Source organism: Carassius auratus, unplaced genomic scaffold (genome assembly GCF_003368295.1).
Source record: "Carassius auratus strain Wakin unplaced genomic scaffold, ASM336829v1 scaf_tig00216647, whole genome shotgun sequence".
Taxonomy (NCBI): Eukaryota; Metazoa; Chordata; class Actinopteri; order Cypriniformes; family Cyprinidae; genus Carassius; species Carassius auratus.
Window position 1 is genome coordinate 108,992 of NW_020528677.1, and position 19,451 is coordinate 128,442.

The following is a 19,451-nucleotide window of genomic DNA, read 5'->3' on the forward strand; positions in this document are numbered from 1 at the left end:
GACAGTCAGTAACTAAAAAAAACTTGGACTAGTGTGTATTTTACCCTACATTAAAACGCACCATCCAGGGAAATTAGCATTAGATTATCCGTTGCTGTTACAGAAACTGATAAAATGGTAACTGTTGTCAGTCCCCGCTTCCTCTGCACCAGTAGAGAGAGTTTTTAGTTGGGGTGGATTGATCATGAGACCACATCGTGCTTGGTTGGGTAGCAGGATGGTCTCCTCACTTATTTTTTTGAAAAGTAATTATGCCCATCTGTAATCTTCACAACATCTAAAGTGCACATAATCCAAGACATTGTAAGGATATTAGCAGTCATTAGTTAAGCTTCAAGGTTAAAAGTTATGTAAAAGCTGTTACAGTTGAACATTTACAGGTATAGTGGTACAGTAATGTTACTTGTACTAGAAGTGTTATGTGGAATTACAGTATAGAGTGATACACTAATGTTATGTGTACTAGAAAGGTTATATGGATGTGTATAGTGGTACAACGATGTTATGTGAAAATTAGCACTTAATATTGACAAGTAGCAATTCATAATACTAATAAAATGACCTTTACACCACATACTATGTGGCCCTTTTACCCTTTATTCTTTCCACCAAACATTTTACATACTCTTGAAGATTTCTTTAGGTCTTGTTTCAGACCCAATCTCTCTGGTCTCGGTCTTGACTCGGACTCGACCCTTTCTGAACTCGGTCTTGACTCGGACTCGACCCTTTCTGAACTCGGTCTTGACTCGGACTCTACCCTCTCTGGACTCGATCTGGACTCGGACTCGAATGAGCTGGTCTCGACTACAACACTGTCCTAAAGTCCTGAAATGAACATAATAACAATTACAGAAAGCTTTCAAACATCTTCATTACTGCATGTTCAGATTTGTTGACCTGAACATTTTATTTATTCAACTGTTCCTGTGTATTACATAATCTTAATTTCAGTGCTGGCTTTGATCATTTATCTTTTGCACCTTCAGAAAGACCTTTTGTGTGGCACCAACTTTGACTGGAAGTAAAATAAATGTTATGTAAACAGCACTAATGCACAATACTGAAGTTTTATGACTTAAAGCTGTCCTCTAGGTTTTATTGCTGTTGTTGTGACCCTAATCAAAATAACCACAAGAGTATATGAACTTCTGAATTTGGATTGTTTGTTCAAGGTGGAGGACTTGATCCATCGGACCAGTCAGACACTGCAGCTGTTGATGGAATATGATCCAGTCAGACAGCGTCTGGACCGACTCCGCCTGGGCTCCCGCAATCAACTGGGTGTTCCCGCAGCTTCCCGTATGCGTATGTCCTCCTCAGCAGATGCTGAGATCGAACGAAGTGTCACAGTGGGCAATGGGACGTTAAAAAGGAGGTCCCTCAGGTAACTTATGTCATCCAATTAGGTGTCATCACGAGGCATGTGTAGGTTCAACATTCAAAGTTGGAGCACATTTAATTAATATTTTTGATTCCATGTGGATGTGGATATACAAAGGTGGTGCAAATAAATACATTATACACTTGATTAACCTTTTCCAATTGATATTAAGTTTGTACAAATACTTTTGTCTTGTGTATTGTAGACGTAGCAACAGCACCTGCAAGTCTCCAGTGTCTTCATCTCCAAAGGACCCTCCGATTCTAACTCGAGATATCGGGCGCTCTGAATCCCTACGTTCTACTTCCAGTTGCTCCCACCGTATATTCCGTCCCTGTGACCTCATCCATGGAGAAATCCTAGGAAAAGGCTTCTTTGGACAGGCCATCAAGGTGTGTGTTCATTCAACCTTTCCTCATTTTCTGTTTATTGCAATGTCTAAAACTGGTCATTGATTCCTTAATGTTGTCTAGAAGAGCTGGTTCACTGCATTGAAGCTTATTTCAGTGCTGGAAGACAGGCTTGAATTTGCTTTCGTAAATGATGAGAAGTAATTCAGATTCCACAGTTATGAATTGTGGTTTCTTTGTTGTATTATTGAATAACTTAGCTAAAGCACTTCTTTAGTGGCATAGTAGTTCCATTCACAGTTGGCAGAAGGATGCAGATGAAATTCATTAAAACTATTTGGTTTCAATATTTTGGAAGATCTGGAAATAATTTATCTTCCAAACCTAATGCTGTGTGATTTTGATTTATTTTGTAGGTGACCCATAAAGCCACAGGTGAGGTGATGGTGATGAAGGAGTTGATCCGCTGTGATGAGGAGACACAGAAAACATTCCTAAAGGAGGTATGAACATCCCTTTCTTTCACCACATGTATCACTCATTTCTCCCATCTGATTACCATGTAATTTTTTTCCTTCATGTCTCCTATCTGCTTTTATTCCTTCCATCCCACTGTTGTCTGCTCAGGGCCAGTATCAGGGTGATTTAAACAGCAGATAAAACAGATCCATGTGGCGCCGGGATTCAGTGTTGCTGTAGCGTTTGTGATTGTATTCAGAGGAAAATAGACTTAGTCTAGATTTATCCAGACTGTATTTAGTATGAATAATTTCAAGTCAAGTCAAGTTGGGCTTTATTGTCATTCTGTTACATGTGTGGACATACAGTGGAACGAGATGTCGTGCCTCACAGGACCACGGTGCTACATAAATACAGACATACAACAATTAAGTAAAAAAGTGTAAACCTATAAACAACTAACCTACTGATGGATTTTGACAATAAATATACTATATATAAATGTTTTCTTATACATAAACTAAAAAAAATAAATAAATAAATACAGACTAAGGCTGCACGATGTGTCGTTTAACCATCGATATCGCGATTTACGAATCCACGATAGTCACATCGCAGGATGTGCGATGTAGGCTGTCGTAGTTGATCCGTTATTCATTAACTGTATTGGCCAGAGAGAGAGAGAGAGCGAGAGAGAGAGAGAGAAAGTGCGAGAGAGAGAGAGCGAGCGCGAACAACATGAGCGCTGTCTTGCTCTCTCTCCTTCGCACATATTAATCAATTGACACGATGGTGTCAATGTTTAAATCATTTAAAATGAGAATGTAAGTGTGCTCACCCCATTTCTGTTTGTAAGAATAAATTAGATTAGATTTCATATCGCAATATATATCGCAGAAAAATAAAATATAGCAATGTAATTTTTTCCCAATATCATGCAGCCCTAATACAGACTACACAAATGCTTTACATAATACTGTACATGTGCAAAGGGAAACATCATAAGTCAAGCAGCTGGCTGGGGAACAGTGCAAGATGATTTGTGGTGCATGAGCATGTAAACATACGTATATTACAGAGTATTTTTTGGGATTATGTACACACTGTAGTGTGTGAAAAGTGCACAGGCCCACTCACCTGTGTGTAGCACACTTCAATTTGCACACACACACATAAAAAGTAAACATTAAAATAAAAAAAAGTTTCAAACAGTTTTCAGATTTTAAGAATCTTAGCAATTAGTATTTTCTCCCCTCACTTTCTCTTTCCCTCTCTCTTTTGCAGGTAAAAGTGATGAGAAGTCTTGATCACCCACACGTTTTGAAGTTCATTGGGGTTTTGTACAAGGACAAGCGGCTTAATCTGATAACGGAGTTCATTGAGGGAGGCACTTTAAAGGATTTTATCCGAGATACGGTGCGTCCTGATTTTAAAATCCCCTTTTTCCTTTCCTCTTGCTTCTAGGAAGGACTGTATATCAAATGTTAGTGGTTTAGTCTTTATCACTGTCTTCGTTCACCTGAGATTAACTTTATAAGGTGGAAGGGAGAAGGACAGGGTATAGGGGCTATAAAATACAAACAGTCATTAAAAATGAGAGAAAGAAAATGCAGTTGTGTGGTTGCAGTGGATGAGAGGTAAAAAAGGTATGAAGTGTTTCCAGGTGAGGGATTCTAGAGAATGTTTTCCAGATCCCCCAGTGGGTTTGCTTTAAAATATGGGTCTCAACATAAAACACAAGGATAACAGATGATATACCTCTGCTTCAGTCTTTCATTATGTCTCTCTATTGCGCTATAATGTTTTCTATAAAAGTGTGTCTGTAATAAGTGGCTGCCGTTGAGTATGATTTCCTCTCTAATTCATGGATAGCATAGTGTGCTTGTCACACTGGGCTGTATTATAGTGTGGTTATAAACTAGGCCAGCAATTCATCTCTCTCTCTCTCTATCTCTATGTTTTTGTCTCCCTGTCCCTACAGGACTCATTCTCATGGGAACAGAGAGTTAGTTTTGCAAAAAGCATTGCATCTGGAATGGTGAGTGGTCTTCTGGGTCTGCACACATATAGCTTGGTAAACAATAAAAGCCATTGTTGTAAAATATTTGAGGTACTATTGGTCCAGAGTTGACAGTTATATATACATACTTTGAAGGAAACTGTGAGATTATTAATTTTTTGGGGATGTAAAAAAAAAAATCCCATTCAAGCTTAATATTCAGAGACTAAGAGTAAGACTTCCATAGGTTGATTTTGCATGTGAAGTGTCAACAATTTGGGTCTGGTACTTCCAGCATTATGTTGTTGTTTTAGTGTCTCAACCAGTCTGATGCAACAACATCTGAGTAGTTGAAGACAGACAAGCAACTTTCTGTTTAGCAGGAGGATTTGTTGTGTCCTGTTGCCTAGTGCTGCTGATTGCATCACTTTTCAGTTTTTGTCTTTGTTCTTCTTTTTGTATTGGCGATCAAGAGGTCTCATGCAGTTTGGTCTTTCCTTGGATGCAAGCTCTTTTTCTGTCTCATCTGATTTATTTATTTATGGTTTATTTATTCTCTTATTCTTTCAGGCATATCTGCATTCAATGAGCATCATACATCGAGATCTCAACTCTCACAACTGCCTGGTCAAACTGGTACGGGAGCACCCATTCCACATATTAACTCAGATTAACGTCTACACTTATTTGGCCTTGCTTGCAGAGCCAAGGGCCTAGAAACAGGTTTTCATAACCAAGAAGAGCTGACAGGCTTGTGTCAGCACAAACAAAACTGCTAAAGTAGACAAGCACTTAAGCGGTAGAGAGAAACCTCACTGAAGGGGGATCAACGCTTTATATTTTTACTAGTCCTGCCAACATTTTCAGTTAACATTGTTTTTGATCTCTTATCTTGTATTCCAATAAGCTTATAGGATATCAATATTTTAGAAACAAATAAAATTTTACAATTCTCTATTTCAATTTTGATACAACAGCAAAAATCACTAGCCAAAAATAAACATTATTAAAGACAAGTGACAACCAGTAAATAACAACAAATTAACAAATTACAAGTATAACAAATTACAAGTAATAGGACAATTAAATATAAGCCTATAGCACAAAGATAGAAATGAAATGATGCTTTAGGTTTTTTTATGTTTGTAGATGTTTAGGTACAGAAATTGAAAAGTCACATATAAAATAACATTTGCATATTCTTCACAAGTGCAATTTCTGATTTATATTAGATTGTGTAATTTCAAAATCAGAAGCAAAAACAGATTAACCTGACTTCAGCTTTGTGAAATTATGCTACATAAAACTTCTGTCTGAAACAGAAACATCAGGTGGGCTGAATGAGATGCAGATTCACTCTCTGACAGCAGGTGGCGCTTATGGATCAGTACAGTAATGCAGCGTTTCCTTTGTAACTGTTGTAAACATGGCAGGAGTGCGCATATTAACACTAATTAAAGACCGCGTGAATCGAAAGTTTGCGACTGATTTTACTTCCGTATTTTGACGTACTTCCAAGAGAAAATGGTTTGATTGAAAATAGGGTTTCGGGAGAACCTCATCATAAAACGCACCTCCTTGCCATTTCTGTTAGTTAAGTGTTGTTTCCTCCACGCAATGTCAACGTTCACGGGGCACTGACAGTTGGAGGGGCGTGCTTAGGCTCATGCCTAAGGTCAGACTGACGTCATCACAGAAGGTCCGTCGCTTAAGAGGAGAGGAGCATTCTCAGATTTGTATTAAAGATTACGAAGGCAAACTATTTTTTTTTGTGTGGATTGACTTGCACGGATGGATTGTTCACCACAAAAATAGCAATGTGCGCTAACAAAATAAATATAATCAATTTTGATTTAATGTGTATTTTAAATGCATTATACTGAGACAAAATGAAAAGAAAACGTCAATCTGAAAACAGTCACTTATGTTCCCCTCAGAAATGGATTCTTGTAAAGTTCAATGTTTGGATTTTCTTTCTATATTTTGTGCATCATGAACAGTGGCCTGCTACAGTATTTTCTCCTCTTTGTGTGCGTCTTCAGGATATCTGGCCTCTGTTAATGGCTGTTTACAGTTCAAGTATAATAAAAACAATATTTCCACACAAATGGCCAATTTTGAGAGAATTATTGTAGTGCAGTTTGTGTGCAAGCACGGAACAGAAGATAGTCTGAAATAAAACAAAAAATGTACAGTCGCTCGGTGCATCTGTACACCATTGTATAAATTCAATATAGATGAATCATTGTTAAAGCTACAAAGTTACTTGCCAGTACGGGTATTCTGACATACTTTTGTATGTATTTGCCCGTTCATGCGGCAGAACTGAAAGAAGTTGTGGCCTGATCGGGCAAGTGACAAAATCCGTCTGACAGATCCATCTACTGTCCCGAACGTCTTTCACGCTGGCCCCGGGCCATCGGGCAGTCCTTATTATTGTCGAGCCCCGAGGGTGAAGATCTGTTCACTCTTGAGGATTGTTTAGTTAGTGGAAAGAAGATAAGACAGGAAATGCTGGCTGACCCTTACTGACCTCAGTGTTTCACATATCATGAGTGAATCACTTATGACAAGCTATTTAAAGAACCTTTTTTAAAGAGAACAAACCGCATGCCTTTGGGGCTTAGTAAAACATTTAGACAAGCACAAATAGTTTAAAGCTAAGATAGACTTCTGGTGTTATCAAAATCTTTCTTTTTACTTTGTGAATTAGATTTTTTATTTTATTTTCATTTTTATTTTGTTTTTCTTAATTTAATCTATTTATAAATTGATTTTTATTTATTTATAAATACATTTGCATTTATTTATTTACTTTTTTCCCAAAATTCTTTAGATTTCCTTTGTACTCCTTGAATTTATATCATACACCTAGCACTACCTGTCATGCTAAACATTTTTGCATATTAATATTTTTTGTTCCACTTATCTGACGCCTGCAGGACAACACTGTCGTTGTGGCAGACTTTGGTCTGTCTCGTCTAATCATGGAGGACAAGGTCAAACAGCCAACCCCTGACAAACCAGCCAATAAAAAAAGACTGTTCAGACGCATTGACCGTAAGAAACGCTACACGGTGGTGGGGAACCCATACTGGATGGCTCCAGAAATGCTTAATGGTGAGAAGAGAGTATTACACTAAAGATAGTGCTTCCATAAGACTTAAGTTCAGATTTTGCCACCATGGTCACGTAATGAATTGTGGTGGTCCATTAAAGATCATTTATACAAAAGGTTTTTCAAATAACTTTTGAATCCAACATCTTTTTGTTTTGTTTTGATTTTTCGTCTTTAATCCAGACTCCAAGCTCTGGTATAACCTTCACTTACATACATGATTAATTTTAAAATTGGGTTAGTAGTATCACTTTCAACCCTGGATTGTGGTGCCAAAGATAAAATAATTCCAGTGTAGTGATGAAAGGTTCTAAATCAAGCTGGTTAAAAGCAAACAACTGAACAATGCTTGTTTCTTTAAATCTTAATGTTAATCTGGTAATCCCAGAAACATTTACATGCTGCATCTGAAAGATAAAAAAAATGTCAAACAGTAACTAGAATGGTGTACTTCCTCTCTGTTAATCTAATTTAACAGTTTAGTTGTATATAAATAAATAAAATCACCTTTATTGCTTTCTGAGAATATTGTGCTCAAGTTCTTTGTGCGTGTGTTCCTCCAGGTAATTGGCATAGTCTGCTATAAACATAGGTGTTTTTGTAGGCTTGTTTTTCTTAATGAATGTCTTTTATCTGTGTGTAAACAGGTAAACGCTACGATGAGAAGGTGGATATTTTCTCCTTTGGCATTGTGCTTTGTGAGGTAAGAGTCGTTTGTTGTGGTAAACATCTCTGACTTTATGAGGACAGCACGGGTTCTTAGAACTGTCATTTATGTAAGCACTTGCATACGAATGTCGGAAAGCCAAAAGCAAATGTTACGCTCTACTGGTTTGAGTCAACACTGCTATATTTCATTTTCAGTTATGTAAGAGGACACTTAAAAGTTTCCTGTTTACTTCACTTCCATTTGTCCTTCTTAATTCTGAACTCTTCTTTTGGTATAGATTATTGGTCAGGTTTATGCAGATCCCGAGTGTCTCCCGAGAACGCTGGATTTCGGGCTCAATGTGAGAAAATTCATTGAGAAATTTCTTCCTGAGCACTGTCCTCCGGCTTTCTTCGCATTGGCTGTGGCTTGTTGTGATCTCACCCCTGACAACAGGTTAGTGCCACTATGTTTTGTCACGAACGCCTTTCTTTTTTTCAGCAGTAATAATGAAAGGTGAGTTTAAAATGTAAACAAGACAAATGACAGATGTGAAATGATCATTTCCCTGGGGTGGGTTAAGGTGGTGTGGCGTTATGATTAAAGATCTGCGCTGGTAAAACCCTGAACTGGGATTTTTAGAGTTGGTATCATACAGAGAATGCTTTTATTCAGCAAGGATCCATTAAAATAATTAAAAATGATCAACTATTATGTGAATGTATTGTTCAAATAAATGGTGTTCTTTTGAACATTCAGTTCAGCGATTCCGAATGTTTTCAATTTATAATAATAATAATAGAAAATAGAAATTTCTGGGAATAATATAAATGTTTCTTGAGCACCAAATCAGCATATTCAAACAATTTCTGAAAGATCATGTTAAGACTGGAGTAATGATGCTGAAAATTCAGCTGTCATCACCGGAATAAATAACATTCAAACTTATTCAAATATAAATTTTGAATTGTAGCGGTATTTCACAATATCACTGCTTTTACTTTTTGATGAAAAAAAGTGAGCATAAAAGACTTCTTTCGAAAGCCATACTGACCCCAAACTTTTGAACAGTAGTGTATCTAGATATTTTATGAATAATGGTGATTTAATATTACCCTATAATAGACAGAAATAGTTCCTGTTCTTACCTCTTTCCACTTCCGGTCTCCTTCAGGCCTGCTTTTCAGAAGTTGGAGGACTGTTTTGAGGCATTGACTCTGAATCAGGAGTTGAATATCCCACTGCCTGCAGAACTGGATGATCTTCAGCAGAAGTTTTGGAGGACTTATGGACCCAGTGAAATTGCGTCTGAAAACCAGGAAAACATCATAAACTAATCCAACAGCAGCACAGGCTGAGATATGGGCTGGAATCCTTTTTATATTCTGGATTAGTTTACAGAACTGAATCGGAGCATTTACCTTGGGTTTGCATACGGGGAACATGCTGTTGCTGGCGTTCTTTGGTGAGATCTGTCATGACACTCAGAAAACGTCTAGAACTGCGAAGTGTTCTTGGCAGACGTCTGTTGAAGAAACAGGTACTATTTCAGTGACCCTGAACGTCTTTCTGACATTTTATTTCCTTCTAATTCCAATGGTTTAGTTATGATTTAACCATGCATCACAAAACCTTTAAGAGTGCCTACCACTAATTAAGTTATAGATTTGCCTAATGAAGTTTCAAGTGTCAGATTTATGTAAATGAATTGTGTAGCATCCATTATACTGATCAATGAGTATTTTTCAATCACAACGAAAGTGTGTTCGTCATTAAACCTTTCAAGAACATGTCTGGGTCATATAGTTCCCCCCATAACAAAATGTTGTGAGGAATTTGAGACCATTAAGATTTGACTTTTAGGATCGTTATGTTCACCCCCCTCCCAGATTCTCAGTAATGATATTTAAAGTTTTATTGTTAATGCTGATTTAAATAATAAAAACACCATTGAGGATATTGGGAATTATAGTGCTTAGTTGTCATGGAAATTTATTTTAAAAAATAGGATCAAATGTGACCTTGACATGTTTTCAGGTGTTTAACCTCTTTATTTCAAATAATAAAAGATATGGAAGGTTCTTTTGACTCACCATGTTGAAACTCTATTGTTGAACCACACTGCCCCCTGCAGGTAGTAGTGCTTAAGTGCACTCAATCCCTTTACCACTAGCACTTGAGGTCCTGACCTCTGCAACTTTACAATCCAAAGACAGAGAGTGATAAAACTCTTATGAAAGGAAGTAATAATGTTTCTGAGATCAGATTTGATTTCCTATGTGTGGTTTCTTGGAAATGCTTCTTACATTATTCTTGGTACATCAGCAATTTGAAAACTGGAGTTTATTTTACTGTTATGGACTCACCTTGTAAATATAACATGACAGGGTAAGGATCTTTTTTTTTCTCCGTATCTAAACCTGTTCTGGAGTTGTATTCTCCAAGTGAAATGATAAGTGAGATCGTAATGCTGGATATTGACCAGCTGTGTCTGTACTGAAACAGGCTGTTATCGAAATGTCTGCAACACAGAATTGAACGAGTGACGTTTTGTGAGGACGTTTGAAAATGATTGTCATCCATTCTTGGATAACAAATAACGTTTAAATTAACTGGATATATATTGTTCATGTTTGTATAGATTTGATCTCATGTGTTGGGATAATGTGGATTTGTAGTTTGCATATGTTTATAGAATGTGAAAAGCTGTAAAAGAGCATTTTTTTTCTAATCTTCTCTGTCAAAGGTACTGACACGTACAAAATTATAACCACTACTTGTACGCCACAGAATTTCTCACACTAATGTTTCATGAATAAAGATGAGTACGTATTGGCTTCATCTTCATTTGTTCTCTTTTTCACCAACAATTTAATATTTCTAGTAAGTGTTTAATCAGCCACAGAGAAGCGCTGTTGTATAAGATACTGACAATAAACGCAGATGACCTACCAGATTTGCTCAAATGTACCAAAACCGTAGCCTATCCCATAATGCAGTGTCCTTGTCTTTAACTTTTCTTTTGTGAGAAAACGTACTGGACGTTATATCTGCGACTTTTAACATATTTTCTTGACCCGTATTTCCACTTGATTAATAAATTCAATACACAGAAGCCTCTATCGGAGTCGAAACAACACACAGAATTAATAGTGCAGTGTTTTCCAAACCTGCTCCTGGATTATCCCCGGCTCTGCACGTTTAGCATAGTTTCCAAACTCGATTTCATTTTAAACCGCTTAAAGGCTCGTTTCAAACCAAAGTGGACAACCGAATGCTTGCTGTAAGGGTTATTTTCGAGGCCGTTACTAAATTCTACACGCCGTGGTCACCGCGTCATTTTGCCGTTGATGGTCACGTGCTTCTATTCAAATCTCAAACTTTCTTAAAAAATAAAATAAATACCTGTATCGTGGTTTCCACACTTAAGTAACTCAACCATTTGGAACTTATAAATAGGTTTGTAAAATACCAAATCTGCTTATTATAATTATTTCTTAAGGATAAAATATGTACTAAAAAAGTTATCTTAAATGTTAATATTTCACAATTGTATTTTTTAACTACATTTTTGCCAAATTAATGAAGCCTTAATGAACAAATTCTTAAAAAAGAATAATAATAATTAAAATAATAAGTGACTTGATAATTTCATAACTATATGTACTTTTAATAACTACTATAAACAAATAAGTGATATTCAGTGTATACTGCACTGTATGCAAAACTTTTTTTGCCCCTATGCTCCATTAATAATGTGCAAGAAAGTGAACATTGCAACTAAGTGAACATTGGAGCATGTCATGAACTCGTAGTGTACAATACGGCAAGAACGTCCAAAAAAGGCCATCAATATAATTTTATTCAAACTGCTGAAAATAAAAAAAAACAAAAGATCTTCTGGAACCTCAAGCAGCTGTACAATCAACCATTGGAAATCAAATGCATACATAAAAAAAAATACAATAAAAAAAACCTCTGTAAAATGAGACCACAGTACTTTATTTTACAACGCCATCTTGTACCCTCTCTGTTTCAGGTGCATGCTTTAAAGTCCATCATCTTATTTCTGAACATCTGTACGGTCAGGAACAAATCAACACTGATACAGATAATGTAACCAGAGTACGCTAATCGGACTCGCTCTGACTGGTTTACTGAAGTGATGACCGCGCTCACTTGCTCTTTATCAGATTGGGGCCACAGGAGGAACAATACATTCAAATGTAATTTACTAAGGCAAGATCTCCGGAAAGTGTTCCACTTTATTCAGTCAAAAGCTTCACCTAGCTTAGCTCTAGCATCCCAGGCCACATGATCTGCCTAACGAATATCAATTTCTGGAAAAGAGCTATCAAAGGCATTTAACTCAATTAGCTGTAGTTGCTAACCAAAGCTCCCTGCAGAATGAACAGCCCAGCTGTAGAGCAACAGATTCAGTTACACAGGTACAATTTCAGTTTCAACTCTCCACCACAACTGCATTAGGAACATAAACAACAAAAAAGTCAGGGAAGAAGATAAGAATGGATTGTCTTTCTTTCAAAACGCCAGAACATCAGATGATCTGATCCATCGATACTTCATAAGAGGACGTGGATCTGTTAACGGGACTGTCACCCTCTCATTGGAGTTCAACATACAGGGAAAACGCATGCCCTGTGATGATATGCATAAAAAGTACTTGCAATTTTTCTCCAGGTCAATCCCTGACATGCATGTTTATACAAAACCACCATATCACCTTTTCCAGTTTCTCTGCCTAAGTCCTAATTTCCTCGACAACTTTGCTGAGGAAATAAGGACACTGTCTGGGACAAAAAAGCCAAAAGTTTCCACCGCTCTCTCAGTGCATATGCCATACCTTTACCATGAAACTGTGCTGTAAAGAGAAAAGAGACAACAGGCAGAAGGAGGTGGATGTGGGGTTTGGTCCGCTGAGATTCTGCAGAGCTGCATAGACAAGTCTCAATGAGATGCCTTTCAAGGCACTCTTCCTGTTCCTCCATCAAGCTCCAGGGGTCCCCGCCGTCCCCATAAGGGGGTCGGCTCCCTCGACCGGCTCCTGAGTGGGGGTCTGGTTGATTGGTTCAGCCGAGATGATGATGGTGTTCTCGTCCACCAGCTCACAGGTGGGATTGGCAAAGGCAGAGAGGGGAAGAGTGATGCGATGCATCTCCCGCTCGTAAACCCGCTGCTCGTGTTGTTTCTTGAGGTCACGACCCCTATGGGACAAAAACAAAACCATTTCACTTCAACCACTACCACAACACCAAGATTTCGTCATGTTTATGTCACTCATCAACTGAATGAATAAGAGAATGGGGTATAAAAAAGTATTTATTTTTATTTTACATTTTTTAACTTTCAAAATCTTTTATATTTTTTCATGACCAATTTTTTAGCATTCCATTTTTAGTGTAAAGTTTCATAAAACATAGTGCGGTTCAAATGTTTCTTCTGCGTAAAGCCACAAATAACAATATAATACATGTATATTTTGAATATCTATACTCTTTCACATGACATTAGTAAATGTTAATAGTTTGAATCTGATGAAGTTAGAAGTTGCTTGGTACTAGACATTTAATTAAAAGCTTGATTAAAAGTGTAATAGTAATTAAGCTTAACTTTTGTTTTTGTGGCCTGAATAAACAAAAAGTGAATGTTACATTGCAATTTTATGCTTTCACATAAAAAAAATCATTTGTGCCTGAACCCTGAGGAAATGGTGAAGAATGGAAAAGAGCTTAGGCCGCCATTGTTATGTTCTCATGATCTTTGATTAAAGATGATAGGACTTCAACTATTAAGACCCTGTTTTTAAACTTATCAAACATCTAAGATTTACATTAAATGTTCCAAAGAGACTTCTCCAAATTCATACTTGCTGTCTTGAAAACACAGACTCGAAGAGCCATTCTGAATTACATAATCAAAATGAATGACTTATTCCTCAGTGCGTCTACTTCATCTCCTTTGAATATTCTGAAGTGACGCACTACAGACAGAAGCAGAGATTTGTCTCCAGTATCATCTATTTTTAGCATTGAGATATAAATGTGCTACTGTGGAGAGGACCAGCTTTAATTCATAATTTGCTGCCAAAGAAGAAACCAATCTCCTTTACTGATTCAAGATGATGGAATGAATAATGCAGAAATGTCATATTACAGGACACACCCCATCTTATCCTTCCTTTCACTCCATCTCTAGCCATTCAGACTTTGCGTGGCAGTTTTGCGGCGTTATGAAATCCTCCTACACTTACCCAGCACTTTCCAGCCTGAGTGTTTGCAGTCAGCTCTGCTTCATCACAACTGAACTGAGCACTACCGCTCTTGCAAAAAAGTAAAGACACTGAAGAAGAGTTTGAATATATGAGATCCATGTGCTGTTACATTATAACATGGGTGACATTGTCCTGGTATTAAAGGTAAACCCTCCTCTCAGCCAACATCCTGCCTCTGCTTTTTAATACTAAGCAAATTAATTGCTAGATAAATTATGTCATATTACACACTATATGAGATTTTGATGGTATGATAAGCAAAAATATAACTATTATCATTATTAATATCATTATTTAATTTTAGTTATATGATTCATATACATATCATTTATATAACTTAATATAATTTAGTTATATAATAATAATCATACACATAATTAGATTTAATAATAACCTAATTTGAAGCAAAAACAGAATGTTCTGACAAGCTTTGTGAAATTATACCACGCAAATTTTTCAGAAGACCCTCAGCTCCCCTCAGAAACAAATTCATATAAACCCCCAAATCAATATTGAGGATTTTCTTCCAATGGTTTTTGCATCACGAACAATGAGTTATTTGCTTGCTACACAATTTTTTTCTGTGCGTCCATCTTCAGCATATCTGGAAAATATTAGTGGATTTGAAACCGTGAAATTTTTCAATCGTGGAATACCTTGAAACCAGTAATCGGCCCATGCCTATTACACACATAATCAGCTGGTGCACAAGTGCATGCTGCCCAAAGCTATCGAGTCCCATGCCAAACTACTTACAAGATAGAGACAAGATATAACTGTTTCAGACTTAAATTCAGAAGTTTATCATCTATAAAGAGGGTGAATCACATGAAACCCACCAATAGTATGTCCATGTCACCAAATATATCACCAAAATCCATATGTCACCAAAAATGTAAAAAATAATAAAATAGGAAATTATAAAGATTAAACATTTTTTTATTGTTAAAATTTAATACGGTTACATTTTATATTTGGCATAGTTTCCTACCGTTCATGGTAGTATTTGTTAGTGTCTTTAAATAAAAAAAGTCATTGTATTACAGTATTTCTTCTCATAAATTATGACTATGTATGTCACATGGTCCAACAATAAGATCAGTTATTTTAAAAATGATTTTAGGGTGAAATGTAAAATTTACCCAACAGTGAAACCTCAAATTTGATGGCTAGCTTACAAACCTGCATTTGCAGCACTTCTAGTATAATATGGGTTTGGGTACATTTACTATTATATCAATATTGATATCAGCTTTCAGAGTCCTTCTGTTCCTCCTCAAACTCAACACCTACTTCTATACGTCAAAACACCCTCCTAAATATAGACAGTCCAGATGACTCCAATATTTACACCCACTCGCCATCTCTCTCATGTGTCTGATGGCATTAAAATGACAGTGTTACATGAACCTTGTATGTGTTTCCAGCTAACGCCTGATCTTGTGTTCAGTAAAATTGTATTCCCTTGAAAGCATGTAGCAAACCCAATCACATCCTTTATCTCTGCTCTTTAGAAAGCACCTCCGAGCTACTCAGAGTAGATCAAAACCAACATCTCAAAAGTTCAGACTATATCCCAAACAACTGTGCTCTCCAGCAAAAAAAGAGACTACAATTATTATGAACTGTACATGAAGTACTAGCCACACATCTCATCTCAAGTATCCTCACTCTGAAGAACCGAAGTGCCTTTTTTTTTTGTCTGTGGTCCTTTTCTATTGAAATCAGCTGTCTATTCTCCATTCTTAAGTGCGCACTGTAATGGGACATTGTGTTTCAGGTTATACTGACCGTTTGTAGAAGTATCCTATTGTGATGCCACCTCCAAGCAGGATGATAATGGCCATCATGAAGACAGCGAGAACATAACCTGCCAGGGTAGCAAAGACAACCAGTATACCTATGAACTTCTCAGTTCTTGAATGTATTTTGAGGTTTTAGTAATGTCAACCCAACACCTACCAAGAGTCCCAAGGTCTTTCTTCTTCTTGGGTCCACTCCTGACCTGCTGATGGACTCCCTTCACGGGCTGCACCACCACACCCTCCACCTGCGAGGGGAAGGAGTCTGCGTTTTCGAAGGTCACTACCATTCTTGGGGTGAGTCCCTGAGTGGGGACATACTCTTCTGGAGCCGTGGCTTCTGTGGAGTTTTGGTCTATGGGGTGACATGATAAACAGGATATGAGTGTTTTTCAGCTTTTTCTCAATCTGTGCTGCTAATGCAAGTCAGCTCTACACTCCCATTAGTTAACCAAATATTTATACTAAACAGTTTTACTGTGGTCTGGGAGCGAGTGCTCTCAACTGACAATTGTGTTCTCTACCATCCATGTCTCTCCTACTGTAACAAGGTTTTTTTTTTAACATATGCAGCAACAAATGTTTCCATCCCTGTTGTGACATACATCCAGAGTAAAAACAGACTCTTGAAAAAGAAAAACTTTTCAATAGCCGTTATACTTTTCTAAACAAAGCTTTAGTCTTTACTGGACACATCAGGCCATTACTAAGACTTTTTTTGTTTGTTTTTGAAGCATGCATAATGAGATCAGTTTTGTCTATTTTTATTTACACGGGACATTAGGTGGATGTGATATGCTTCAGAGGTCCCACGGGGAGAATTCACATAAACATTTACTTCTCTTGCTGATGTCCAGCTCTCAGAATTTTTCCACCACCTCCTACTCTGAAAATGTTGTTTACAAACTCGAGAAGAATTAAAGAACATGAGTTCACAGCTCAGCTAGCCAATCAGTGGCTGTTGCCGTGGTGTGCATCTTCATCACGACCAATCAGAATCCCAGAGGGCGAGGCCTACACATTCTCCTAAACAGCTGCAGAACAAGTTTCCTTGTTTGCTCCTTTGTCTGCCCCGGCTGAGGAAACCGAGGCTGATGAGTTTAGGCTTATGTTGTTCAAAGTAATTCTTCCTTGCAGCATGTCAAGTCAAAAGATAATTCTAAAGAAACTGCATAAGCATGGATTAAAACTGGCCTAATAGTCTCAGCAAGAGTTTTCTTTTTAATAAACCAAATAAAAGACAGCTAGCTTCTGGAAAAATGATTAAGAGCACAAGAAAAGTTCCGTTTAGTGTAAGCTCAAGGGAAAGTGAATACATTAAAATATTTGGTGCTGACCTTGTTCAGTCCCTAGAGAATGTTTTCATAATGCCATTTGCTTTTTCCCACAAAACTAAGATTGCACATTTCTGCATCATGCAAATATTTTAAAACTAACTTCTAACTAACGTTAGTGAGACCCAGCTTTGAAATGCCTGAGAAAGACGTGTTAAATAAATCACTTTCATAAATCAAAATCATATTTCATGCTTAAGGGTTTATCTAACCCCCCAAAACACCAAGTGATTTGTGATATTTTATTACTTAGGTTCAATTTAATGCCAAGAATTTAGAAAATGAACATTTATATGAATGCATAGGAGCTGCTGTGATTTTTTAAATATTTTGTTTAATTAAGAGTGAACATGGCTACCTTGGCATGTCATAATATCACACGCTTCTTTTCTGGTCACTCCATCGGACCCGGAGACATAGCACCAGGGCTTCTCTGAACCATCTGGGTTACGACAAAAATTGTGATCTCCAACATCTGGCAAGAAGTAAACAAAACAATCAACTTTGAAAATAAGATTTAATGGATACTTCATATTTTCTATCTAAACACATTTTGTTTGTGTGAGCATGTGTCCCACATGCACATCCCCATAAAAGCCCTTGTCTGAATTATAGAAGAGTGATTACTCCGCTTTTTGAGTTGTGCTCATAATATAATCTGGGCAGCATGCCCACATCATACATAACCATAATGTGTACCAGTTTGCAAAACTGCATTCTCTAATTAATGGATACAGTCTGTGAATATGCATGATTGCATGCATCCTAGCTTGATTTCCCCAAATATGATAACATTGTTTAGGGGTGTTGTTTGATTTCCAATTTTTTTAAGTAAAAATGTACAAATATATCATGAAATGTAGAAACATAAGTTACCTGACTGAGAGTTTAAACTGTTCCAGTTGAGACAGATATTCCCTGTGGATGTCTTCTGCTGCATTCCTTTATAGTCTTCTCCATTAGAAGTTATACACTCTGGGGAAAACAAATCAACTTCATGTGATTTGGAAGACTGGTTTCAGTTCCATTCAGTTTAGAAAAAATTGGTTACATGTTCATGTTTAAATTTCAACATTTGCTAAACTAAACATAATCCTTTAATACTTTTCCAGTTAAACACCCTTTGTTATGAACAGATATGGAATGATTATTTAGAAACAGTGATGTAAAATGCAAAATGGTGAGAATATATACCCTCATTCATAAACTCCAATACTTATACTCTAGAACTAAATTTATATTATCTTTTTTCTTTTTCTTTTTTTTTTTTTTAGAAAGTAACTGCAAGACATTGAAATGGATCTTACCTTCAACAACAGACAAACCATCCACCAAACCAGAGCTCAGCAGAAACACAAAGTACAGCAGCTGACACATTTTCATTCGTCGATGTTATTAACAAGAACAAGTATTATTCATGACGGGTCGAAACGAAAAAGATCTGTTTTAAAAGGAAGAGCCTGTGGTAAACCGAGCCACACTGCTCTCTCTTGTTTTGACTCGAGCTCTGAGTGAGAGTTGGTAAACAGCCCTTCTGTCTGTGCACTGATGCCTTGCAGTGACGCCGCGTCCTCAGGGTCCTAGAAACACCATCTTCTCTCACAATCTGATGCATGGGCGGTTCATGTGAATTATAATAGACGAAATGACTGGAATGTTCCAGCAAACGATTTATTGTGTTATATATTATAAAAACACACAAATGTTTCACATTTGACAAAGGTAATTTGTTTCAAGAAACTTTTTCTGTATAAATATATTATTTAAATGTTAGTCTGGTCAATAATAAAATATAAATCGAATGTATCTATCTATCTAGAAAGAGAGAGAATTTATATAAAAATTATGAATATTTGTATTCATATTTAAACGTTCTTATAGAATTGTGTATTGTTTAAATATTCTAGATTTAAAGATTCGGTCAAGCATACCAACACCACGGTCATTTAACGAACATCAGCATCTTCAAAAAGCTGGTCAGCAGAAGGAAGCATGAAGTGCTCCAAAATGTATTGGTGAGCGGGTGCAGTGAAAATGGACCAACACCAGCAGATGACATTTCAC

General features: G+C 36.9%; 2 protein-coding genes and 1 long non-coding RNA gene across 3 annotated transcripts in view; 1 reads left to right on the forward strand and 2 right to left on the reverse strand.

Annotated features, from left to right (window-relative positions):
* The window catches only part of LOC113098770 (LIM domain kinase 2-like), a 32,918-nt gene extending 22,118 nt beyond the window's left edge, over window positions 1–10,800 (forward strand). The window contains exons 7-16 of the mRNA XM_026263852.1: window positions 1,176–1,387; window positions 1,590–1,776; window positions 2,151–2,237; window positions 3,478–3,609; window positions 4,175–4,231; window positions 4,763–4,828; window positions 7,135–7,312; window positions 7,958–8,013; window positions 8,258–8,415; window positions 9,134–10,800. Coding sequence (XP_026119637.1) covers window positions 1,176–1,387; window positions 1,590–1,776; window positions 2,151–2,237; window positions 3,478–3,609; window positions 4,175–4,231; window positions 4,763–4,828; window positions 7,135–7,312; window positions 7,958–8,013; window positions 8,258–8,415; window positions 9,134–9,296 — 1,296 coding nt within the window. The 3' untranslated portion in view covers window positions 9,297–10,800. The remainder of the gene's footprint in view (window positions 1–1,175; window positions 1,388–1,589; window positions 1,777–2,150; window positions 2,238–3,477; window positions 3,610–4,174; window positions 4,232–4,762; window positions 4,829–7,134; window positions 7,313–7,957; window positions 8,014–8,257; window positions 8,416–9,133) is intronic.
* Window positions 779–9,482, reverse strand: LOC113098773 (uncharacterized). Its single transcript, XR_003289196.1, has 3 exons — window positions 9,381–9,482; window positions 9,108–9,267; window positions 779–828 (listed from the first exon to the last, which is right to left on the reverse strand). It is a non-coding gene; the product is annotated as an uncharacterized LOC113098773 (long non-coding RNA).
* Window positions 10,801–11,803: 1,003 nt separating the features above from the next.
* On the reverse strand, window positions 11,804–18,940 carry LOC113098771 (phosphoinositide-3-kinase-interacting protein 1-like). The gene is made up of 6 exons (XM_026263853.1): window positions 18,695–18,940; window positions 18,264–18,362; window positions 17,746–17,862; window positions 16,214–16,408; window positions 16,043–16,121; window positions 11,804–13,184 (listed from the first exon to the last, which is right to left on the reverse strand). The coding sequence occupies exons 1-6, from the start codon at window positions 18,768–18,770 to the stop codon at window positions 12,968–12,970; spliced, it is 783 nt and encodes a 260-aa protein (XP_026119638.1). The 5' UTR covers window positions 18,771–18,940; the 3' UTR covers window positions 11,804–12,967.
* Between the last annotated feature and the right edge of the window lie 511 nt (window positions 18,941–19,451).

What these genes read in the sequence shown, in the direction of transcription:
- LOC113098771 (XM_026263853.1), bottom strand. Translation starts at nt 18,770, where the DNA reads ATGAAAATGTGTCAGCTGCTGTACTTTGTGTTTCTGCTGAGCTCTGGT. An exon ending in CAGTTTAAACTCTCAGTCAG is followed by an intron (nt 17,863 to 18,263) that starts GTAACTTATGTT and finishes ACTTCTTGCCAG; the next exon opens with ATGTTGGAGATCACAATTTT. An exon ending in TGATATTATGACATGCCAAG is followed by an intron (nt 16,409 to 17,745) that starts GTAGCCATGTTC and finishes GTCACCCCATAG; the next exon opens with ACCAAAACTCCACAGAAGCC.